Source organism: Bombyx mandarina, chromosome 12, assembly GCF_030267445.1.
Source record: "Bombyx mandarina strain Sakado chromosome 12, ASM3026744v2".
Lineage (NCBI taxonomy): Eukaryota > Metazoa > Arthropoda > Insecta > Lepidoptera > Bombycidae > Bombyx > Bombyx mandarina.
Genome location: NC_143219.1, coordinates 8150846 through 8177073, shown reverse-complemented (window position 1 = coordinate 8177073; position 26228 = coordinate 8150846). Strand labels below are relative to the sequence as shown.

The following is a 26228-nucleotide window of genomic DNA, read 5'->3' as shown; positions in this document are numbered from 1 at the left end:
CATAGCAGAGTTGGTTATTATTGAATGTCGCACGTGCAGGTTGATCCTGTCGCATTTGCACATACCGGAGCTGTACTACCTGCTGTTCGGGCTGACGCTGGGGCAGCCGATGCGCGCGGCGTGCTCGGAGCGCGCGGTGTCGGTGGAGCGCGTGTGGGCGGCGGCGTGGGGCGCGGTGGCGCCCGCCCGGCAGTCGTCGGCCGCGCTGGCCGCCCGCATCACGCTGTGCCCCGAGGCCATCGTCATCCTGCTGGGGGCGGTGCGCGCGCTCGTGCACGCCGACCAGCCCACCCTGCCCGACTGGCTCGTCGACCATCCAGTGCCCATCCTGCAGGTACTTACTATATAAATATTGCTCATCCTAATGATTTCATTAAAGGATTTTATGACCTGTTAACTAAGACCTTTATAATTTATATACTTATTTTTATGAAAAATGATAATATGGAGTGAAATGAAATGAAATGAAGATGATTAATTTGAGACATTAATCAACTTGGATGAAATTAAATGAAATGAGATGAGATGATATGGGATGAAATATAATCTCAATGAAATGGTGGTCATTTACTGAGAAGTTACGTCCAGCAGCTTTGTTTCATTTTCCCACATATGTACACTTTCACAGATATTAATCAGTTAATAAACCACCATTATTACACATTTAAACCTGAAGAAACACTAAATAGACAAAATAAAATAAATCACACAACTTCACTCCTCGCGTTCCCGCCAAAAAGGCCTCATCTTAATGATGAACTAACAAAAAATTTCATAAAAATGTTAGTATGATCATTGTTCGCCTAACTTTCAAAATAAAGGTTCGGCAACTTTTTCTGAATGAATTGGCGGTAACTTAAAATTTTGTCAATCTACAATCTAGTGTGTTCTGTGGAATATACTAATTCTTCTATTTTTCTGATAAATTTGTTATATTTTTATGTTGTGTTTAAGTGTGCATATGATTATATTTGTATGTAAATATACGAGTATATAATATTGATTATATATAGATATAACTAGTCAGGTCATAAGTATTGTCACACAGTAAAAACTTTTCTTTTAGAATGCTGGCCACAAAAAAGTTTATTGATTTCGAATTTCAAATTGTTCATGAAAATAAAAATGTATACTTTTAGAATTTTACTCATTTTTAAATATGGAGTGGACGCTTAAAGAAGACCGTGTTGCAGTTATTGCGTTGCATCGTTGCGGTTACGCGCCAATTCAAATTTTTAACATACTGAAATTTTTGAAATTTTTAACATACTGAAAATTTTGAATATAACCAAAAGATTCGTTTATCGTACCATCAAACGATACAATGAAGACTCTAGTGTAGATGACAGGTCAAGAAGTGGTCGCCCTCGGTCTGTTAGGACTCCAGCAGTGATAAAAGCTGTGAAGGCGCGAATTCAAAGAAATCCCAAACGTAAGCAGAAACTGTTGGCCCTTCAGATGGGGTTAAGCAGAACCACGGTGAAAAGGGTGTTAAATGAAGACTTAGGGCTTCGGGCATACCGAAGAAAAACAGGACATCGTTTGAATGCTCGTCTAATGGACCTGAGACTGAAGAGATGCCGGGCTTTGTTGAAGCGGTACGCGAGAAAAAAATATCGGGAAATTATTTTTTCGGATGAAAAAATTTTTACCGTAGAAGAGAGCTACAACAAACAAAATGATAAGGTGTACGCACACAGTAGTGAAGAAGCGAGCAACCGTATTCCGCGTGTCCAACGAGGTCATTTTCCATCCTCGCTAATGATATGGTTGGGAGTTTCTTATTGGGGCTTAACAGAGGTACATTTTTGTGAGAAAGGTGTAAAAACGAATGCAGTTGTGTATCAAAATACAGTCCTGACGAACCTTGTGGAACCTGTTTCTCATACCATGTTCAATAACAGGCACTGGGTATTCCAACAAGATTCGGCGCCAGCTCATAGAGCGAAGAGCACACAAGACTGGCTGGCGGCGCGTGAAATCGACTTCATCCGGCACGAAGACTGGCCCTCCTCCAGTCCAGATTTGAATCCGTTAGATTACAAGATATGGCAACACTTGGAGGAAAAGGCGTGCTCAAAGCCTCATCCCAATTTGGAGTCACTCAAGACATCCTTGATTAAGGTAGCCGCCGATATTGACATGGATAGATGACTGGCCGCGCAGATTCAAGGCCTGTATTCAAAATCACGGAGGTCATTTTGAATAAACTTTAGTGTCATAAGAATCTATGTTTTGTTAAGTTCATTTTGGTATATGAATGGTTACATAATGAATAAACTTGTTTCAATTATTTTACATTAAACATGTGACAGAATTTATGACCTGACTAGGTATGTGTAAAATCTATATTATATCAAGATATAATATTGTGTACGTTGTTTTATGTGATGATATTAATATGTATACCGTGTATGTGTTTGTATATTTATGTAATATTATTATCGATTTTGTTATTTTCGCAATAAGTAATGCACCTACCTACCACACACTCTAAACCACCCTTGATTGACTCGTAGATGATGCCTCAGGGATTTAGTATGCCATTGTACCTTTGTGCATGAAATTGAATAAATAAATACAGAGCTATAGCAATAAAAAGAGTCAAAAAGTGGGAGGCACTAAATTTTTAGAAGGAAATTAATAAATTCTTTTTAATTTTTAGGTGTTGTTTTCCCTTTATAACACATTGCCAGACTTTGTGCCTATAATGATGTCAGCTGAGGTCCTTACTGCATTGGCTTCAACGTTGTTCCCTCTTAACTCATCCGATGACATTCATATGCGTAAGTAAATTCTCGAAGTCGAAGCGAAAGGTCATGAATATCCATGATTTCATGTTTTCAAATCTAACATTGCCTATTTCAATTGGTTCTAACGCATTAGATAATTCTAGAAAAACTTTGTTAAACTATTCTAATACGTAAAAAATACTTAAAAAAACAAACACGAATCCGCAAAACTACTTAATCTATGTTTAGTAATTATACGGTATTCTAAAAAGAAAAAAATTCTGGGCGATAGGGTGGTGGCACACGAGTGTCACTGGTATGTCTATGTATGTACTACGTATGTACTGCCTTTGTACCGCGAAGCAGTCTAACGCTCCTGGTGTGCTCACACGAGTGTTCTGCCATTGTTCTTCCTATTTGTACCGCGAAGCAGTCTAGCGCTCCAGGGTGGGCTGTATAGTTGTTAAAAAAAATTACTTGAATCTTATATCTCCAATTTGAGGGCCATATACACGTCGTGTTCGTTTAGTTCTCGTAAAATGACTTTCCAACGTTTGTAGTTTACCGGTTTTTACATAACAAGCAATGTAAGACAAAAAGTAACCGACCCGCAGTAAATATGCGAGTGGTGACAGCCACTGCTTCGTATTATATTGCGCGTTTATGACATAAGAACCAATTAAAATAACTAATATTTATGATTCATTTGGTCAAATAATAGTATTTTCCGTTTATCGTATAATACATAAATATATAAAAACGAAAAGTCAATTAAAATACAAAATCAGAGTATATTTCTTTACTACTGTGAAAATCGAAGCAAATATACTGAAGCAAATATCAGGTCATATCGAAAAATGGTAGACCACTTCCACACATTACTACTGCATTGAAGCAGTAACGCGTTTTAATTTGATGGATAAGACAGTTATTGTATTTTAGAAACTGAGACTTTAGATCCCATGTGTCGAGGTGGGTGGCGGCATTAACTTTGTTGAGCTCGTTCACTCATCTAAGCAATAAAAAAAATTGCTACAAATTGAAAAATATTTCATGAATAGGAACGTGTGGTAGGACATCTTGTGAGTCCGCGCGGGTGGGTACCACCACCCTGCCTATTTCTACCGTGCAGCAGTAATGCGTTTCGGTTTGAAGGGTAGGGCAGCCGCTGTAACTATACTTGAGACCTTAGAACTTATATCTTAAGGTGGGTGGCTCATTTACGTTGTGGATGTCTATGCGCTCCATTAACCACTTAACACCAGGTCGTCCACTCATCTAAGCAATAAGAAAAGAAAAAAAAACGTGTATTTATTACCCGATCAGCGATATGCGAGAGCGGGGAAAGTTCAGGCGCATCGACCCCCGGCTCGGAGAAGGAGGTGGTGATAGCGGGCGCGTCGGCCGCGCTCACACAGCACGCGGTGCGACAGAGCGTCATGGACTTCCTGCGGGTCATAGTATTGGACTCACTGTCGCTCAACGTCACGGGGAAGACGGCGCCGGTGAGCTATTATTCCTATCGTACCCATACCCATTTATTTTTTTTGTTTTATCCGTCAAGTTTTAATATCACAGTTTTGTTTTGAACAATTTTTTATTAAAAAAAATTTCGAGTCAAATTTAAATTCCTGATTACGTAACAATTGATTTTTTTTTTTAGACTAATCTGTTCTCGTATTAATCGTTGACGCATGTTGTAAATTTAGTTTCATAATAACATATCAATAATAATAATAATAATAATATACGTAACATTGTCCGACAACATTTTCGACTAACAAACTGACAAACAGCCTACCGGTTGGTTTTAGAACGCGGAAAGCGCTGACACAGTGCCCTCTTCAATGTTTTGTACGCCATGTAGCTCCGGCCCGGCGAGATCTTACTTTCATAGCGTAAATATGGGCAATTTTATTATGAAACTAACAAAACTTAACAGTATTAATTAACTGATTAATTATAAAGCTTATTATAAAACTTACCAAACTTAACCATATTAATTAATTGATTGATTATAAAGCTTATTACGTATCAACTAACACAGAACTAAAGCTTTGTTAACAACATATTATAATGATTTTTTTAAACTAAAATCGTTTTATCTACTGCTCTCAAACTTAAGAAATAGGTCATAGAATGTAATGGGCTTTAAGGGATATTTAAAATGTTGACAATTATTTATTAGATTTTAGGAGCTCGTTCGTTTCCTTTCTTTTCATTTCTACTCACACTGTAAATATGCAAAATTACTTTGATTATATATCTTTAATGCTTTAGAATACTATTAGATTATTTAAAAAAATGTACAAGTTAAAAAAGTTTTTTAGGACATTTGAAAACCAGCATCAGAATTAAGTTTTTCATCAATTCAATATGTCCACATTTCGTTCTTGAAATACATAATTTTAATTTTTTATTTATTAATGCAGCCTAATATAGTCTTTCACTAGTAGATGGATATATTACACTTAACCTCTTTCTTTGTAAGTTAAGCCATATAATTAATTTTTATTATCCTTTCTTTTATAAAGCACATTATCAGTTTATTTACAAAATGATAATCCGTAATAAGAATAAATTTATTTAGTCAATACTAATTTATTATCGTAAACAATTACATCTATCACTAATATTACATAAGACGACCTACGCATTTGATAACACGAGTTTCATAACAGCATCCGCATATTGTGTATTTTATGATAAATGTATTGTCGTCAGGACGTCCGAATTACAACAACGTCCTGTTTGTTTATTTCTATTTTTTTTTTTGTTGTTTTTTATTCTTCGGGCAAAATGGCTATTAAGCTTTATTGAAAATAATATAAATTTAACTGTAAAACATTTTTCATGACTAATATTAAAATTAAAAAAATGTAAAAATGTTGTGTTAATAACATTAAATTTTGAATATTAATAACAGAATAGTAAATTTATTAAATGTGCACTAAGGTTATAAAGTAAAGAATATGGTCGTCAAAGCTCTATAATTCGAATCACCTTTCAGGTTATTGACCTTGTCTTAGACGCATCTCCACCGAATTCTACAAGTCAGCAACAAATTGAATATCAGACTGAAGTGTTGACTACTCTGATGGAAAACTTGTTGAATACCGAACTGTTTAGTTCAGAATCTAACATATCGAATGTTTGCTATTTGGCCGCCCGGCTCGTCGATAAGTTATGGCAGGGACAACTGTCGAGGGACCCTCACGAGGTAATTGAAAACGAACAAGAAAAAAATGTTTTTTTTTTTAATTTATTTGTATTGCTTTGATGGGTGGACGAGCTCACAGCCCACCTGGTGTTAAGTGGTTACTGGAGCCCATAGACATATACAACGTAAATGCGCCACCCACCTTGAGACATAAGTTCTAAGGCCTCAAGTATAGTTACAACGGCTGCCCCACCCTTCAAACCGAAACGCATTACTGCTTCACGGCAGAAATAGTCGGGGTGGTGGTACCTACCCGCGCGGACTCTCAAGAGGCCCTACCACCAGTAAGAATTGTAAAAGTATTGTAAAAAGATTGAATACATTTGAATTGACCACCACTATTTTACAGGTATTCGATTTTATTGTGAAACTGGTAACGCAAGCAAAAAAGAAATCTTCTCTTGTATCACTGGAAGGGCTCCATCATTGTTTGAACAGAACAATACTTTTCTTACTGTCGCGTTCCACTGATTCCATCGCAGATCAGATGTCCGTACTGGAAGCTTTACATAAGCTAACGACGAACAGGTTTGTTTACTATGATGATTAAGAGTGAAGTACATTATTCCCAATATAGGACTAGGCTGCACTACGGTTTTTTCCCAAGAGCGGTAAACCGCTATAACCGCTTAACACACCGCAATTAAACCGCTTAACACACTGCAATTATTAACCGCGAATTCACCAGTGATTTTCAGAGTTTTAACATAGATTTTAAAAGAGCAGTATTTATTGTTGCTTTGATACTAAGAAATAGAAAACGAAAAAGAACGTCAACGAAAATTTCACAGATGTTGAGTCCATCCACTTATTAGCCGTAGATTTGAGAAAGGTTTCTTTCATAAGAAATATCAAAATTTAAGAAAATACCCAGAGAAATTTTTCAATTATTATCGGATCTCAGTAGCCAGCTTCGATAAAATTCTGCTCGATGTGCGTCCATGCATCAACTTCGTGGATACAAATATTTCCGAAATTTATTCCACAATTCATAAAAAAACCCTCGTGGCTACGCATAGTGCGTGCACGCACACCTAGTCCTAAGGATTAAAAAATTTGCTACGGTTTTTTTACGCGATCATTTTGTAACATTTCGCGGTTTAAAAATCAATCGCGGGAAAGAAAGGCAAGTGCGGCCGCTTGTATTCGTATTCCTATTTTATAAACTCTAATAGTTACCGCTATATAAACCGCTGCGGTTTAACCGTAGTGCGGCCTAGGCCATATAAGTAATGTAAGTAATGACAAGACGTGGATGAGAATGGCGGGCTATGGAACATTATGGCGTTAAGAAGGGGAAGCTTATGCCTAGCAGTGCGTACGTAACACATGTTGATGATGAATGAAAGACTGCAAGTAGAACCACCTGAAATTTTTTAAGACCCTTTCTTTTTTTAAAAAGAAGAACTTAATAACTCAATAAAATGTTAATTTATGTTGTTTCGAATTTTAAAGTCTTGAAAATAAATAGCTGCATAAAAACATTATAATAACGTGAACGAATCTGTTCTAGGCTGCTTATATTTGGAGCGGGAAATCATGAGTTGGAGTTTATCGGTTGCCTGACGTATTGCCTGCTGCAGTTGAGTGCTAACATGAAGATCGCTTTAGATTCGCATATGCGCACCACTTGGCACGTTAATCCCAGCGGTGATCTAGAATCTAGGGATGATAAGTTAACAACACACCAAGGTATTGTTTAATCTTTGGTAGCATATTTTCATGTTAATTCGAAAATCTTTGTAGAACAAAAAAAATTTTTTTTTGATAAACCGATAATCACTGATAATGTTAAACTAAAATGTTGTCGATGCCAAAAATAATTATTATTGATGAATGACAAGTCGATTATTTTGTGTTTTTTTTAATTGCTTACTTGGTTGGACGAGATCACGGCTCACCTGGTGTTAAGTGGTTACCGGAGTCCATAGATGTAAACGACAAAGGACAACGTGAATGCCGCCACCCACCTTGAGACATGAGTTCTAAGGTCTCACCCTTCAAAGGTGGGTGGTTACCTGCCCGTGCGGACTCACAAGCACTCCTACCACCAGTTTTGTGATTTTAATACACTCTTCTAATTACACGTCTTTAACATTTACAATTTTTCTGATAGGACGTAATCTCATGGCGGGTGCTGCTCGTCGAGTGTGGGAGGAGTTATACGTGTGCAAGAAACCTGCTATAGAAGAAGTCTTCAAAATAACATTAGTGTTGCCAGTCGGTAACGCGCACGCTCCCGACCTCACCGCCGTCAGGGAACAGCTCAATGAAAGCGCTCACAAGCTGTGGATCAACTACATCGACACCGAAAGAAAAGTAAGCGTAATATACATACGTCTTTTATAATATTAAAAATAAAATGTTTATATTCTAAGATTAAAATCATTGTGAAATTTAAGTCATAATTGTAGTGGCAGCGCCTACTAAAACTATAGTTTTCATCCTGATGGATAGTTTAGGCACGATACATCTGTTATTAAGTGGTTACCCATGCCGCTATTTTCTTTGAAGCACGAGGTCCCATTGTATTGTATAATGGCGGTCCAAACCTTCAAATCGGATAACATATTAGCAACGTAGCAGAAATAATTAGAATAGTTGTATATACTATTATTGTATTATATAATACGTATAATACAATATGCTAACCCTCAGACAAAGCCCACTGAGTTTCTCGCCGGATCTTCTCAGTGGGTCGCATTTCCGATCCGGTGGTAGATTCTGCGAAACACCGCTCTTGCTAGGGTTCGTGTTAGCAACTTCGTCAGGTTTGAGCCCCGTGAGCTCACCTACTAGTTAAGGTTACGCTGATTTAGCCTCTCTAGGCTCTTAGTTTAGGTAGGAAAAAAAAACAATATGCTCCATAATCGGTTTTGTAAACGAAACTATTAGATATCTCAAGGTTAAATATTAATGGGCTATCATTACAACAGGCCGTGTACAGAGTACCGTGGGAATTGCACAATCAGATCCAGTCCAAGATACAAAAAGTGACCGGTGGCTTGACCCGACTTGCATCCCGTACGAAGGTCAAAAAGGAGGATTCAGCTAAACAACGTCCCACTCCACCCAGGGACCACGCGCTCGCTTACATGCAAGACCATGTGCAGTTGGTCAGGTGTGTATGTTCTTATTTCAATGGCATGTTTCATTTTACTGACTTGAACCTGGAATATATCTTTTAACTTACTCCTTAATGTATGTAAAAAATCGATTATTGTGTAATTAAAATATATTACTTTTTTACTTTGTTCCGATCGATCTCATTAATGTTCCACACTTGACTTGATAGCTATGTCGTGATGTGCATTACGAACGATTAATAAATGAATTGTTCTAAACTACACCCGCCGTTTATAGATTAATGATACAAAGCAGCCATGATGCTCCGCATTCACCTAATACTTGGAACCAAATTCCATTTTTTTTATTGCTTATATGTGTGGACAAGCTCACAGTCCACCTGGTGTTAAGTGGTTACTGGAGCCCATGGACATCTACAACGTAAATGGGCGCCCACCTTGAGATATAAGTTCTAAGGTCTCAGTATAGTTACAACGGCCGCCCCACCCTTCGAACCGAAACGCATTACTGCTTCACGGCAGAAATAGGCGGGGTGGTGGTACCTACCCGTACGGAATCACAAGAGGTCCTACCACCAGTAATTACGCAAATTATAATTTTGCGGGTTTGATTTTAAAACAACTATAGCGCAACACTTAGATTAAAAACGAATTAAAACGTGGTGTCGGTCGTGGGTTGCAGACAGGCGTGGTGCAAGGAGCGTGCGAGCGCGGCCAACACGCGCGCGCACACGACGCGCTACGTGCAGGCGGAGTGGGGGGGCGCGTGGCGGGAGCTCACCCGCGAGCGCGCGCTGTGGGGCCCGCCGCGGCCCGCGCCGCTCGACAAGTGGGCGCTCGACTGCACCGAGGGACCCTGCCGCATGCGCAAGATGCTGCGCCGGAACCATCTCTTCTACGCGCACTACCCCTACAGGGCCGACCTCGACAACCCAGATAACGTACGTTTGTAACACTCTCATATCGTCTTTTCGCATTAGAAGTGTACAATTTCCAAAAATATATTATATTATATATGAGTCGTCTATTATCAAAGGTGGCAATCTGTGCATTTGGACAAAATTTTTTTATTGATATGTCAATACAGATTGATTTGAATATAATCGTCTCCTTCAAAGAATACGGTTCAAAACCTGCATTAAATAAAGGTTAATACTTAACCTGTTATTTATCTAAGATGTCGTACAGAAGAGTTTTGTGACTGCCAATGGAATACAAAGTCAATAATTCGTTTTTCTGATTTACCAATAATTGTCCAAAAGTCACATTGCCGGCTTTGATAATAGTCGACTCATATAAAGACAGACAATGTAACTGGTAAAAAAAGTTACAAAGATGATTAATATTAAAAATATCATATGTTAAACCTTTAAAACACTCCTGTAAAATTAGTAAGTTTTAAGATTACACAGTTTTAATGCGAGAAGACGATATATTATGCATACTAGGAAACTGTCGAATACGAGCAGACAGTCAAATGTTTGTGCTTAGCTATTTGATTGTAACGTGCAAAAATTGTCAATTATTACGTTATAGTCACCCTGTGGTAATCGGTTTGGAAAGAAGAAAAATCATGAATACTGATAAGTTATTATGCGTGACTCAAAAAAAAATTTTTTTTTTTTCATTTATTTTAAAGCACAACTCTATTACCGTTTCGGCTTATTATATCTGATATAACATGCACATTTCAATTAATTTTATTACAGAAACAATTAAAGTACAAAGTCGCCCAAAGCTTAGACAGCAAGGAATATTACCGCGTGTATCAGCAATGGCGGACGGCCGGCGCTATATTGGACGAGGACGACAGCGTCGAGACACCCGAAATTAACAACTTTGAAGAGCCCGTAGCCAAGTACGTTCATAGACTCATACATACATTTACTGGTGGTAGAACATCTGGTGAGTCCGCACTGGTAGCGGTAGGCAGCGGCTTGGCTTGTCCCTGGCATTGCTGAAGTCCATTGGCGACGGTAACCACTCACCATCAGGTGGGCCGTATGCTCGTCTGCCTACAAGGGCAACAAAATAAAAATGGTAGATGCCACCTTTGAAGGGTGGGGCAGCCGTTGTTAAAAGTGAGGCCTTAGAAATGATATTTCAAGGTGGGTGGCGTCGTTTACGTTGTAGATGTCTATGGTGACCATTTATCACCAGGTGGGTCGTGAGCACGTCCATCCATCTAAGCAATAAAATAAAACAACCGAACCGTCAAACGACGTGTTAATAGTATATTCAAATATTCTAGATGACGTTCTATTTCTCCCGTAGCACGAGTCAAACAAACTCAGTGGATGTGGTGGCAAACGAAGACGGGTCGCCTTCCGATTTAGTCAGCAGCGGCGTTGTTAGTCGGGGCACGAACCAAGCCTCTGGAGAAGGTAAACGCTACACAATATTGCCCAAATTAAAGTTCATTCATATACTTACATTAACAGCTTAAGAAGTTATAAAATTTATTCTGAATCAAAATAGAAATATTTTTTTTATATCATCAATGTAGTCGGAAGTCAATTAAAATATGCATTAAGTATAACTCAGAAACTAACGGGTAGATCTTGATAAAATTTAAAAACGATTACAGTGAAGCAGGTTTTAAATTTAAAAAAAACATCAGAATTCGTTCACATAGAAATAAGTACAGTCTCAACAGCACTGAAACAGCATTCACCCCTTTCATACTAGTGATTTGAAGTCAACATGGCTTATGAGGCACCAACCCGCAATGGCCCTGAACCGCTAATAAATATCATAATTATCTTGTGTTATAGCAAACGAAGATGGCCTAGATAACGAAGACGAAGATGAACAACCAACACCTCCTCCGGATAATCAGACTCTTCTTAGGCTGTTGGAACACCACGAGAAGGTGAAGTACCCGTAAAGTAAAACAGCAACTCTCCGAAAAAAAAAAAAAAAATATAAATCGCTATTCCAAGACCATTTATGAGATATGTTTTCCAAAAATTGTATCATAATTGGAATACCGTTTCAGAGTTGAATTATTTAAAATTTATTACTCGAATACTGAAAAGGTAACGAAAATCTTGTCTCCAGATTTCACATATGTTCCGCTGCGCAAGAATTCAAGGCTTAGACACGACTGAAGGGCTTCTGCTGTTCGGTCGTGAGCACTGTTACGTGATCGATGGGTTTACTTTGTTGAAAAATCGAGAAATACGCGACTTGGACAGCTGTCCCGACGATTACGAACCTATACTTCCCAGCCAAGGGATACAGCGGAGTAACCAACGACAGTGCTCTAAATTTTTATATGAAGATATTAGGTAAAAAAAATACAATACTGTTAATGCATGTTAATATTCCTTTTTATTAACAAAATTTGATAAAAAACTTGTTAAATTAACTAATTAAACTGAACTAAATCATTTGTTTTAATAACTAAAATGTGAACCTAACTAAATTTGATAAATAACACGATTGAAGGAAACACGTGTAAACTAATTTTATTTACACTGCGTCTGTTAATAAAGACTAATGTCTGTGGTATGAACTTATGGGCGTACACATAGGTTTTTATTTTGTTATAAAATACTCAATAATTATTTTTTCTATGATAAAGAATTTTTTTATGATAATTTTGTTTTTTAGGGAAGTGCACAAAAGAAGATATTTATTACAACCGATAGCTCTAGAAGTTTTTTCCAGCGATGGAAGAAATTACTTATTGGCTTTCCCCAGGAAAGTTAGAAATAAGGTAAACGCTACTTCAATAGATACATGTTAAATTAATTAAGTTTAAATTTAAATTATTTCCAACACCGTCGTTTTAAAGTCGCTGTGGCCTAAACGATAAGATGTCCAGTGCATTGGTATCTAGCGATGCACCGGTGTTCGAATCTCGCAGGCGGGTAGCAATTTTTCTAATGAAATACGTACATAACAAATGTTCGCGATTGACTTCCACAGTGAAGGAATAACATCGTGTAATAAAAATCAAACCCGCAAAATTTTAATTTGCGTAATTACTGGTGGTAGGACCTTCTGTGAGTCCGCACGGGTAGGTACCACCATCCTGCCTGTTTCTGCCGTGAAGCAGTAATGCGTTTCGGTTTGAAGGGTGGGGTAGCCGTTGTAACTATACTGAGACCTTAACACTCATATCTCAAGGTGGGTGGCGGCATTTACGTTGTAGATGTCTAAGGGCTCCAGTAACCACTTAACACGTGGGCTGTGAGCTCGTCCACCCAACTATGCAATAAATAAATAAATAAAACCTTGGGACATAAGCTTGAGGTCGTATCGTATAGAGTTTATGTAGAATAAATAATCGGAGCCTTCAAATCGGATTGAATGACTTTACGGTAGGAAAAGGCAGAATAATAATAGCTGTACCTCTGCGAACTCACATCGTCACCGGTAATTTTGCACAGCACACATTATTATTTTACTTTGGCTTAATTTTATTACTTTATCTTTCCCATTTTTAGTGGTAGGACCTCTTGTGAGTCCGCGCGGGTAGGTAACACCACCCTCCCTATTTCTGTCGTGAAGCAGTAATGCGGTTACCGTTTGAAGGGTGGGGCAGCCGTTGTAGCTATACTTGAGACCTTAGAACTCATATCTCAAGGTGGCTGGCGGCGTTTACGTTGTAGATGTCTATGGGCTCCAGTAACCACATAGCACCAGCTATGAGCTCGTCCATCTATCTAAGCAATAAAAAAAAAAAAATAAAAAACCTGTTTCTTTACCAGTCTCTAATAACTTGTAAAGTAATATCATGGTCGGTATTGAACATTGAAATCGAATGTCAATTGCTATTTTATAAATATGGTGTCGGGAGTCATCTGGCCTGGTATACAGTCGGAGAGCGGAGATGACATTGGTCATTCGTTGTGCAGGTGTACAGCAGGTTCACGGCGCTGGCGACCGGCATGGCGGACAGCGCGGCGGGCTCGGTGGCGGGGCAGAAGCGCGGCGTGCCCGTCGAGCAGCCCGCCGGCCTATTCGCCTCGCTCATCGGAGACACCTCCGTCACGCAACGGTGGCTGGTAGGTCATACTCATCCAACTAATCTAACTATTTATTATTTATTATTATTATTGTCTTTTTTGTATCTGATATTCATGTGCGTGTGTGTTTGAGTGTGTGTCTTGTGTGGGTGTATGTGTGTTGCGATTTTTTTACTGAGGTACCTAAACATAGGTAATTTTTTTTTAGGTGTGTCACATTTGAAATCAGTAAACTAATAGCAACACGCGCAAACAAATTAATTAAATAAATAAATATGAGACTAAAACTAGTGTATTAGGTAATAGGTCGATATTCTTAAACAATTAAATGTTTTTGAAATGTAAACTTATAGGATTTATCGTGATCTACATTATTAAGTGTAAAATAAACTTCTGTTTTTCGATACACCGTGTACATAGTAATTGCCTTCATTCGTAAGAGTTTAGCGTTAATTTGTCATATCGGTGCCATTATGACGTCACGCGTCATGTTCAGTGCTTTATAAGAGTTTATAGACACTAGAGGTCCCGCAGTAGTCGAAATTCGACTATAATTAATTGGAATTGTAAGTTTGTACACTATTATGATTGTATTTTATACTTCTATAATCACAAATTTCGCCAAGACTACATTATAAAAAATATTAACAAAGACAAACAATATTAAATTTAATCTATTCTCAATATGACAACAGACGTCAAGAACAAAATTTTGACAATAAATAGTATGCATGCGTGTGTGCGTCAAATACATGGTATGTAGTGTGTGTAATGTTTTCTTTATTGATTTAATGTATCTTTTACGCATTATTTAAAAAAAATATTAGCGTTGTGCACTTCTTCTCTATATTCTCTATAAGTGTGGAAAATTTCATACTCCTCCGTCCGCGCAATTTTCGTAAAAAGGGATACAAAGTTTTTGCTTCACGTATTAATATATAGATATATGTACGTGTTTCGTTAATTCTATATAATTTCCAAAAAGTGGTGTAATTCCTTATAAAAACGTGAAAACTAAATTAGAAAAAAATTGTTACAGCGAGGAGAAATATCAAACTTCCAATATTTAATGCACTTGAACACCCTCGCTGGGCGGTCGTATAATGACCTTATGCAGTACCCTGTGTTTCCGTGGATTCTTGCCGACTACGATACCTTAGAGCTGGATCTAAACGACCCGGCGACGTTCCGAGATCTTACTAAACCAATGGGAGCGCAAAATCCTGAACGATTGGAACAATTCAGAAAGAGATATAAGGTACGAGTAAACTGGTGACTACAGTTCATATTTTATTAGGTCTCTACTTATGTAGTTGCCATAGTAAAATACTGGTCGTTTGAAACGTAATTTATGTATAGCTGGCAATAAATACTAAATTCAAATGAATTTTATTTCAAGGATATGAATTTCTATTTTCAAATTCGGAATTTTGTTTTTGATTAGTGTTTTGTTTTCACTACCTTTGTCTTTTTCATTAATATGGACAAGATAAAAATACGAGTTTATAAAACACAAAACAATGACATGTCATAAAATTAATAAAATGAACATAGAAATGAGGTTAGACCATTCTAAGGTTCGAACGATAACTTTCTTTATTGTGTAATCGGAAAAATCACACCATCGTTTTTTTTATATGTGACTGTCAGCTGATAACGCTATTTTGTTTCTGACAATAAAGTGATGTTATGGATAAGAAGATTGTTTGTGTTTTCAGGAATGGGACGATCCTCACGGCGAGACGCCTCCGTATCACTACGGCACGCACTACTCTTCCGCCATGATCGTGTGTTCGTACTTAGTGCGTATGGAACCGTTCACGCAACACTTCTTGAGACTCCAAGGCGGCCATTTTGATTTAGCTGATAGGTAAATAAATATAATACAAACTAAAAATATTTGCTCAGTGGTACATATATCGTTATTAATCAATATTGGCTTATTTCAGAATGTTTCATTCGATAAAGGAAGCGTGGAACTCGGCTTCTAAACACAATATGGCCGACGTCAAAGAATTGATTCCAGAATTCTTTTATTTACCAGAGTTTTTAGTCAATTCGAATAATTTTGATCTGGGTAAGTCTATTTAACTATCCATTTATTTGAAACCTTAACTACAGTGATTTATTTTAAAAAATTAATTTTTATCCTTTAACATGTTAACTCAAGATAGAGTTAAATTTAGGATCGATTGTGGTCAGGTTGTAAGCAGTCCGGCGTGGCCCTGGGTGACGTGGTGTTGCCGCCGTGGGCTAAGGGAGATCCTCGCGAGTTTATACGTCTGCACCGCGCCGCGCTGGAGTCTGACTACGTTTCTCACAGACTCCACCACTGGATCGACTTAGTTTTCGGATACAAACAACAAGGACAACCGGCAGTTGACGCCTCTAACGTATTCCATCATCTGTTTTACGAAGGAAACGTTGATATTTACAAGTGAGAATCTATAGAATATATTTGTCAGAAAATAATATGGAAATCGATTGTAAAGCATCATCACTTAGTACTTGTATATTTTAATGTGAAAATGTTTGTCTTGTTTCAGTATTGATGATCCCCTTAAAAAGAACGCCACCATTGGCTTCATAAATAACTTTGGACAGATCCCGAAACAGTTGTTCAAAAAGGCTCATCCCAGTAAGAAAATGTCGCAAAGGAGCTCCACGATATTAGACCCTAATAACATAATACCATCTCAAGGTATCACTCCACCTGAAAAATTGTTCTTCCACAATCTAGAAAATCTGAGGCCTTCTTTACAACCAGTAAAAGGTGAGTAACAATTGATCGATTAGGATTAGGACGCCTATTATTTATAATTCGAAATGAATAATACTTGCATAATAAATGAATTGTTATTTTATACAATATTTTATCAATACTGATAGTTTATAATATGAGGATCAAATGACTGATAACCTCGTCAGGGCAGTTCCATTACTGTACTGCGACTTTTGAAAATTCATACTTTGCTTTATATCTTTTTTTGCGTTCTCTAAATAAATTTAATAGGTACGACAAAAAATGCACGAGTATTTTTCTGGAAATACCCGTCAAAAAACTCGCTCTCACTTCGGATTGAACGAATTTTGTCACAAGCACGAAACCTACCGAAATGTGATGTAATTGTCATATTATGATTAAATATACAGTGAAAACCGAATACACATAGTAAAACAACTACTACATACTTTATCTTTAAAGTGGCTCGAAGTAAAATGTATAATAATATTTTATTAAGTTTTTATTAGCACAGAAAATATTGTTTGTTATGAATATATTGAATATATTTATACAATATATTATATTGTTCTGTACATTTTGTAATGTATAAGAAGACATTAAGTTGAAATAAGTTCTGGAAACATGTTTACTTAATTATGGTAATCATTTTTGAAAAAATGAGAATGATTAAAACAAATTATCTTAAAATGTTGGTACAATTAGACATAAAAATTACCTATAAGATATTACTGAAATTCTAAAATCAATTATCTGTACACCTTCCGCAGAAGTGAAAGGGCCCGTCGGTCAAATATTATATACCGATAAAGCAATCCTAGCAGTAGAACAGAACAAGGTGTTGATGCCTCCCTCGTACAACAAGTACGTGGCTTGGGGCTTCGCTGATCATTCGTTGAGGATTGGGAACTACGACAACGACAAGGCGGTGTTCGTGTGCGAATCCGTGGCGCAGTCCTGTGGGGAAATTGTGGCTTGTGTCTGCCCCTCGGCCAAGACTATCGTGACCGCCGGCACCAGTACCGTGAGTAATTGTCTATAAAGAATAAAAAGCTGTATTCCAAGAGGAATACGTTCTTTATTACTTTGGAGATCAGCGGCTTCGGAACATCAGATGTCAGAATTCAAGACTAATCTATACAAATATACTTCTATACTAATATTATAAAGAGGAAAGATTTGTTTGTTTGTTTGTATTGAATAGGCACCGAAAATAATGATGAACCGAATTGAAAAATTCTTTCACTGTTTGGAAGCTACACTATTCCCGAGTGACATAGGCTATAATAATCTTTTTTGAAAAAAATAGGGATTCTTACTAAAATTCCAATAATTTAACCCGAAATGTAAAAAAAATACATAAAATATTCTTTACAACGCGTGCCTTGCGAAAATTATTGATGATAGAATAAAATAATGTAGTAGGACTTTGTAGAACACATTATTATCTACAAAAAATGTCGCGACAGTATATGTCTAACTATTATAGTTACGCCGCAATAAGTGTTCTTTTATTAAAAAAAAACAATTTATTATAAATGTAAAATAAAACAACTTCTTATTAGAAGTTGTTTTATTTTGCTTGCTAATTGAAATTTTGCTTGCTTTCAGAAGCAAAATTTCAATTAGTTGAAATTTTTACTGGTGGTAGGACCATTTGTGAGTCCGCGCGGGTAGGTACCACCGCCCTGCCTATTTCTGCCGTGAAGCAGTAATGCGTTTCGGTTTGAAGGGTGGGGCAGCCGTTGTAACTATACTGAGACTTTAGAGCTTGTATCTCAAGGTGGGGTGGCGCGTCTACGTTGTAGATGTCTATGAGCTCCAGTAACCATTTAACACTAGGTGGGCTGTGATCTCGTCCACCCATCTAAGCAAAAAAAAAAAAAAATTTTGTTAGAGAACCGAGCGGAGCCGGAGCGGGCCGCTTGTTATTTAGATAAATAAGGTCGAAATTCCTCCAATGAATTATCGTATCCTTGGACGATGAGATTTATTCTGGTATAGGATCGTTCAGCGTTCTCTGCAATAAAGTTAAATTTCCAAATGTAATTCGCATCAAATTATTTGCAGGTCGTAACGGTGTGGCAGTATTTGGCTCGCCGGCGTCGGCTGTCGGTCAAGGTGTGTCTGTACGGTCACGAGGAGGCCGTGACGTGTCTGGCGGCCAGCCCCGCCTACAATCTGGTGGTGAGCGGCAGCCGGGACGGGCAGGTCATCGTCTGGGACGTCGAACGCGGCTCCTTCATCCGGCAACTGGTGCCCGACAACACGCGCGGCCCGCACCCCCCCGTGTCCGCGCTCGCCATCGACGACTTAACCGTAAGTTTTGTTAATTAAAGGCTTCGTCAAACAGAACGCGTACTTAGCGCTGCGTTTTAACGTCGCGCTCTTTTCATGTCACACAAATTCACTAGACGAGCCTAACGCTCCTTGACGCAACGTAACATCCGCCAAATCATAGTGCCTTTCGATAGCAGTCTCAAAATTCTAAAGTATTAAGATTCGAGTGATTCAGATGTGGAATTGTATAAGCATGGGTATTTTCTAAATAATTCTATCAATTTTTCGGGCATTATCCAGTATTTTAATACACATTCACTCGGACGCTAAAATAATTTTAAAAAAAAATTACATCGCCTGACGTCAAGCGTCCTAACGCTGCGACAGAGCGTTGCATACTTATAGCGCTGGCGTTCTGTTTGACAGTATATTACCATAGTAATAAAAAACATCTCGGCATCATAGTGCGCCGTCAGTTTAGCGTTCTGACGCGCGCTAATTACGCGTTCTGTTTGACTGTATATTACCATAGTAATACAAAACATCTCGGCATCATAGTGCGCCGTCAGTTTAGCGTTCTGACGCGCGCTAATTACACGTTCTGTTTGACAGTATATTACCATAGTAATACAGAACATCTCGGCATCATAGCGCGCCGTCAGTTTAGCGTTCTGACGCGCGCTAATTACGCGTTCTGTTTAACGAAGCCTTAAACGTCACGCAAAGGTTTGGATTCGATGAAACCGGTTCGTGTCTGTATTTTTAAGGGATTTTATGACCTGATAACTGGTCCTTTAAGTCATGTCTTATTTTAATTTATATTCACATTTTTATGAAAAATGATATGATGGAGTGAAATGAAATGAAGATGATTAATTTGAGACATTAATCAACTGGGATGAAATATAATCTCAGTAAAATGGTGGTCATTTACTAAGATTTTTTCAGTGGACTTTTTGGAGGATCCTGAGAAGTTACGTCCAGCGGCTTTGTTTCATTTTCCCACATTTGTGCACTTTCACAGATATTAAACAGTTAATAAACCACCATTATTACATTTAAGCCCGAAGAAACACTAAATAGACTAAATAAAACAAATCACACAACTTCACTCCTCGTGTTCCCGCCAAAAAGTCCGTTCGTGTCTGTTTGTTCCAGGGCGACATAGCCACGTGTCGCGGCAGCTGGTTGTATCTGTGGTCCATCAACGGCACGTTGCTGGGCGGCGTGGACACGGCGGGAGGGCGTGAACGGTCGCATCAGATTCTGTGCGTCGCTTTCAGCCAGACCCGGGAATGGGACCCGCTCAACGTCGTCATCACGGGCTCGTCGGACGGGGTTGTCCGGGTTCGTACGCCACTCAGTCCATATACGTTCACAATGCACCATCCGATAATGTGTGCAACAGTAATTGGTTTTACATTTGAAGACATGAGTGGATGAAGAGGATATGGTACAATTTGTTAATTTTGAATAAACGGGCAACAAACTTTTGTTTCCTGTACTTTTTATTCGTACGAACTCCTTCAATACATGCAATTTCTAAAAAATAGCCTTTGAACCCGGAGTTTTAAGGTCTAATATGGTTTATAGGCACATAACTAACCTCTTCATCCATTAATTTCTTTATTTAATTGTGGTCGCCCAGTAGTCGAAATTCGACAACAATTGTTTATTAATTGAAATTATATGTTTAAACATTATTATGGTTCTATTGCCAAAGGCTTTACTTCTATAATCACAGATTTCACCAAGGCTACACTGTAGACAAATAATATTAAAGAGAAATAATATTAATCTAACACAGGTTTTAACAATAAACAAAAAAGTATATATGCGTGTGTCAAATATATTGTAGTGTGTGTAATGTTTTTTTTATTAATTAAATGTATTTTATTATGCATAATTAAAAAATTAGCTTTCTGCATTCTATATTGTCCATAAGTGTAGGAAATTTCATACTCCTCTGCCCGCGTAATTTTCGTAAAAAGGGGCACAAAGTTTTTGCTTCACCTATTAATATATAAATTTCGATATGATCGATGACCTACTAAACAACTCAATTAAATATGTTTCATTAGATGTGGTCCATAGACTACATAGCGGATACATCAGAGAGTCAAGCCGATGAAAGCTTAGACTGTGGAGATGTTAGTGTTGACCCTGCCTCGAGCTCTGCTGATGTAGACAAAGGGAAAGAAGAACAAAAATCATCGGAGCTGGACACAGAGGAGTTGAGAACAGAGAGTGAGAGAACAATCGACGCTGATGTGAAGATTAATGATCCTCAGCCCATAGAAACTGAGGCAGCTATCAAAAGGGTTGAAGAATTGGTTAAACAGATGAGTCTATCACAAGAAACTGATGGTAAGTTGTAAATTTAATGTTATACTTTAAAGCTAAATTCTTAAACGACTTGGTGAAACAATTACGTCATAGTTCGATATTAGTTTTAGTACTTTTAATACGCTTTTATTAGCTTCAGACGTTTATATTCGAAATTTGGTGTACCTATTAAGGACCGACACAATTCAAAATAAAAAAAAAAATGTGAAAAAATTGAAATTCAACTAAAAAAAAATTATCCTCCTGCTTTTCAGGATATTATTAAAATAACCTTTCTGCTCATATCTGTTCATAAATTATTTATAACTACTGATACCACGCACCTCACGTTTTTTTTTTTAAATAAATTATTTTTTCTTACACTATCTTTAACTCAAATTTATTAAAATTTATTTTCAATTTTTTAGTTGGATTTTCTATAAGAGCGTATTTTGTTAGTTTTTTTGAACTATTATTTGCTTTCTTTGTGATAGTTAGATAATTAGAAATCTTACTTTTAGGTCGTTTAGTAAAATCAGCATCAGAAAGTTCTCTGTCCGATGCCTGTGAAACTAGTGCAAAGGAGTCCGCTCGCAGACACGACGAGAAAGATATCTGCAGCGACAACGATGAAAGATTTGAACAAAAGGACGAACATATTGTCGATTCTTGTGATGAAGTCAAACAGGATTACGACAACGAGAAGGAAGTTGATGATGACAAAGAAAATGTGACACACCGATGTAAGCTTCAGAAGCAAGGGAACGTAATACTGAGGCGGAAGTCAAAGGCGAATCCGTTGTACAGGAAAAGTAAGTAATAAAATTGTAATGATTGTTTTTTTTATTTTTAATTCTTCTTCTTTGGCTCCACCTTATCCCACTAGGTGAGGTCGGCTCTATTCCATTCTCTTCTATCAGCCGTCATCTCAACACTCACCCTCTCTCTCTCTCATATCGTCATTCACACACTCCATCCATGTCTTCTTCGGTCGACCTCTTCCCCTCTAACTTGCACTACCATTTCCATACATCTCCTAGTCCATTTCCTCTCTACGCATCAAATGTCTTTTTTATTTTTTATTATATTTAAAAATAGTACATAGTGCACCGCGGGAGAAAAGTTGGAACACCAACATGCTGGAGGAAATTCCAACTTTTCTCCCGCGGTGCACATATATTTTTTTCTCCTGCCAGGCCGAAAGTTCGTGGAGTAATGAGCCGGGGTCCAGAGGCGAAGCCCTGGCCGGGGTAAGGGGGGGCGAAGCCCTCCGTACTCGTAAAAAAACAATTTAACTGTTTTTTAATTTTTAAATAAACTACTACTAATTGAATAAGAACTGTCTGATGAACTCATCCTTGTTTAATACTTCACTATTAAATTTTATTGCCTTTTGTTTATTTCACTTTTACACTAAACACAATATTTGCAAATTACCCGAGTACAACAATGGCGGAGAATTTTAGGTGCGTGAGAGCAGACGTAGACACTAACGCGCATGCGCACTTGTCAGTACCCAGGGAGGAAAAGTTACACTTTCTTCCCTGTACAGCGGAAGGAAAACCGATCTTTCGGCGTAGGTAGGAGAAAAAAGAACTTGATGTATTGCAGGTAATGTTGATAAAATCAAGTAGTTTACTAATAAATTAATAATAATAATAACGATATCCGATGACAGTTTGCAATGTTTGAGTGGGGAATGTGCTATGCTCAACAGGTGGAGGGAGCATCGGCGAATCAAGCGAGTCCAGTTCGATGGAGGTGGCGGGCGCGTCAGGGGAGGGGCGGGAGGAAGGCGGCCTGCGCACCAGCAAGTCCGACACCAGCCTCACGGACTCCTTCGTAGTGCTCTCCGCGCCGCCCTCGCCCTCCCCCGCCTACAAGCCTGCCGCCAGACCAGCGCCCGATATCGGTACTGATTCTGGAACTTTTTTAACTATTTCGTGTATTTTTCTCTCTGACTCTGTTTGTATTTTGAACTAATATTTGAACTATAATTGTAAGGCGAATGGACTGGATGAAAGGCGTTTGCATGCAGCAGAGATGCGAATGTTGCGATGGATGTGTGGAGTAACGAGAATGGATAGAATACGGAATGAATATGTTAGAGGAAGTCTGAAAGTGACACCTGTGACAGAGAAGCTGAGAAGTGCGCGTTTGGGATGGTATGGACATGTGATGGGACGAAATGAAAATGAGGTTGGTAAGAGAATGTTAACTATGAATGCGGAAGGATATAGAGGAAGAGGTAGACCTAAGAAGAAATAGATGGATTGCGTGAAAGTCGATATGGGTAAGAGGGGAGTGAGCGAAGAAATGATATATGATAGAAGAGTATGGAAGGAGAAAACATGTTGCGCCGACCCCAGGTGACTGGGAGAAGGGCAGGATAATGATGATGATGATACCAATCACAGCAAAATTGAAGTTGATTAAATAATTTTAAAGGTTATATTCTGGAAAAAAATACCCGTTAAATACGAATTATTGGATTTAAAACATGAATCCTAGCTAATCCAGTCGCGAATTAAGGTCAGACGAAGATAAAACATTACTGTGGATTTTCAAATGCTTAAGGGCACTACTATCTTTTTGCCTATAATTTGGAGAAACATATATTTTAATTAATCAAAATAGCGAGGTAGAAATTCAAGTATCAATTTAAATATATTTTTATCAGAAACCAATATCACCTTTTTAATGAGCTTTCGAATCTCTTCGAGTTCACTAGGTATAGCGGTCATATAAACGGACTACGGTTTAGGAACGACCGTATCAAGAAACAGAATAGGGGTGTATTGTGCTGAGGTCGGCCTGTGATGCAGAGGGCGAGTGCAACGTGAAGTGGGTCCGGCGCGTGGTGCTGCGCGGCAAGCTCACCATGCACACGGCGTACGAGCGCCGCGACAACGTGAGCCCCGCCGCCGTCACCGCCGCCGCCGCGCCGCGCTCCGGCCGCGGGCTCGCCGTGGGGGACGCGCGCGGACGGGTAAACTATACACCATTATTACTGACTTGTAAATGGGGACTTTATGGCGGGAAAGCAAGGAGTAAAGTTGTGTGATTTGTTTATTTTTTCTATTTAGTGTTTCTTCAGGTTTAAATGTGTAATAACGGTGGTTTATTAACTGCTTAATATCTTTGAAAATGCACAAGTGTGGGAAAATGAAACAAAGCCGCTGGACGTAACCTCTCGGGATTCTCCAAAAAGTCTACTGAAAAAATCCCAGTAAATGACCACCATTTTACTGAGATTATATTTCATCCCATACCATCTCATTTCATTTAATTTCATCCCAGTTGATTAGTCTCAAATTAATCATCTTCATTTCATTTCACTCTATATTATCATTTTTCATAAAAATAAGTATATAAATTAAAATAAGACATGACTTAAAGGTCTTAGTGACCAGGTCATAAAATCTCATAAAAAAATGACTTGTAAATTGTATAAATAGAAGGATGTTTCTTATCCCATTTTCAAACTATTTATATGCAGCAGCATATTATATCATGAAAAAGTAATTTTGTAAAAACAGTATCAAGAACGGTTCCAAAAGCAACCTATAAATTCTTATCGTAAAGATATCCGAGGAAAAAATGGAATCAAATGGCCATTACGCTTTATATTAATGATTTTGGATGTAAACAATAAAATATAGTACAATAATGGATGAATTATTGTATTATATTTAACAATTTACTACGATATTCATCACTGATTCGTTTTGCGGTAAGTTTGTGAAAAAAGCTTTTTTTTTTTTTTTTTTTTTTTCCTACCTAAGCTGAGAGCCTTGAGAGGCTATGTCAGCTGAACCTTAACTAGTAGGGGAGCTCACGTGTCTGAAACCTGACGACGTTGCTAACACGAACCCTAGCAAGAGCCGTGCTTCGCAGAATCTACCACCGGATCGGAAACGCGACCCACTGAGAAGATCCGGCGAGAAACTCAGTGGGCTGTGTCTGAGAGTTAATTTACTCGTCGAGCCCTTCGTCGCAAGCGACGGGTTCGACGAGAACGGTGACCGGTGCTTGAAGTACCTAAAAGCACCGTTAGTGGATCGGGAGGATCCGAGATAACGTGTTTTGGGCGACGTCGACTGCTTTCCATTCTGTCCGCAGGATCGGGAATGTAGTTACCGGCGGCCACGATGAGAGGGTTCTCGTGTCGTGCCGCTTTATCGAAGTGTAAACAATAGTATTTAAGCGGAAGTAACAAATTTTGGGAAGATATATACGACAAAGGGAAGATCTTCCACCGAGCGGATGATATTGCTCGGTAGACCGACGGTCCAAAAAAAAAAAAAAGCACTTCCACGATCAGTGTTTATTAATGAACTTGTAATATTTTAACTGGGCTTTGCAATTTCTATGTTACAAGATAACGTCGAATTCACAGATATTCCGTTGGTCTGCGCCGGACATGTCTTCAGCTTCGGGAGCAAAAGGGGGACCTGCTGATCATTGGGTTAGAGACGACACTGCTCCTTATTGCACGCAATGTCAAGTAAGTGCAGAAACTAAATTATCAATATAATAATTATCATTCAAATATATATTTACCCTAGTACAATGTTTCAAATATCTTATATAATAATTGGCATAACTTTTTGCTGCATACTATTAATTAACCGAGCAATGAAATATTTTTTTTAACAATAAGTAAGCTCCTTCAATTATGAAATTAATTTTATTTATAATAATACAATTTATATATATTAAAAGGTAGGTGTAGGCATTCAAGTTGTGATGTATATGAACTCCAGTAACCACTGAACACGAGATGGGCCGTAGCCTCTTTTGCCTATTTAAAGTGTTTTATAAAAATTCACGCGACACAAGGCTCACTAGCCGGACTAAATATTA

The 26228-nt window shown here is 38.1% G+C and overlaps 1 protein-coding gene across 4 annotated transcripts in view; it reads left to right on the top strand.

Moving 5' to 3' along the window:
- The window catches only part of bchs (WD repeat and FYVE domain containing 3 bchs), a 50758-nt gene that overhangs the window by 21155 nt on the left and 3375 nt on the right, over positions 1-26228 (top strand). For 2 of the 4 annotated variants that reach the window (XM_089731903.1, XM_089731902.1), the window contains 29 exons: positions 40-334; positions 2666-2786; positions 4059-4237; positions 4547-4630; positions 5743-5952; positions 6302-6480; positions 7466-7644; positions 8069-8271; positions 8889-9073; positions 9721-9979; positions 10748-10896; positions 11313-11422; positions 11813-11910; positions 12099-12328; positions 12654-12759; positions 13904-14053; positions 15054-15272; positions 15733-15884; positions 15964-16091; positions 16217-16451; positions 16561-16787; positions 17528-17781; positions 18828-19076; positions 20196-20384; positions 21119-21404; positions 21884-22174; positions 23080-23274; positions 24188-24351; positions 25762-25869. In XM_089731903.1, the coding sequence (XP_089588029.1) occupies positions 40-334; positions 2666-2786; positions 4059-4237; positions 4547-4630; positions 5743-5952; positions 6302-6480; positions 7466-7644; positions 8069-8271; positions 8889-9073; positions 9721-9979; positions 10748-10896; positions 11313-11422; positions 11813-11910; positions 12099-12328; positions 12654-12759; positions 13904-14053; positions 15054-15272; positions 15733-15884; positions 15964-16091; positions 16217-16451; positions 16561-16787; positions 17528-17781; positions 18828-19076; positions 20196-20384; positions 21119-21404; positions 21884-22174; positions 23080-23274; positions 24188-24351; positions 25762-25869 (5434 nt within the window). The remainder of the gene's footprint in view (positions 1-39; positions 335-2665; positions 2787-4058; positions 4238-4546; positions 4631-5742; positions 5953-6301; positions 6481-7465; positions 7645-8068; positions 8272-8888; positions 9074-9720; positions 9980-10747; positions 10897-11312; positions 11423-11812; positions 11911-12098; positions 12329-12653; positions 12760-13903; positions 14054-15053; positions 15273-15732; positions 15885-15963; positions 16092-16216; positions 16452-16560; positions 16788-17527; positions 17782-18827; positions 19077-20195; positions 20385-21118; positions 21405-21883; positions 22175-23079; positions 23275-24187; positions 24352-25761; positions 25870-26228) is intronic. The other 2 variants (XM_089731904.1, XM_089731906.1) reach the window with 1 other exon arrangement.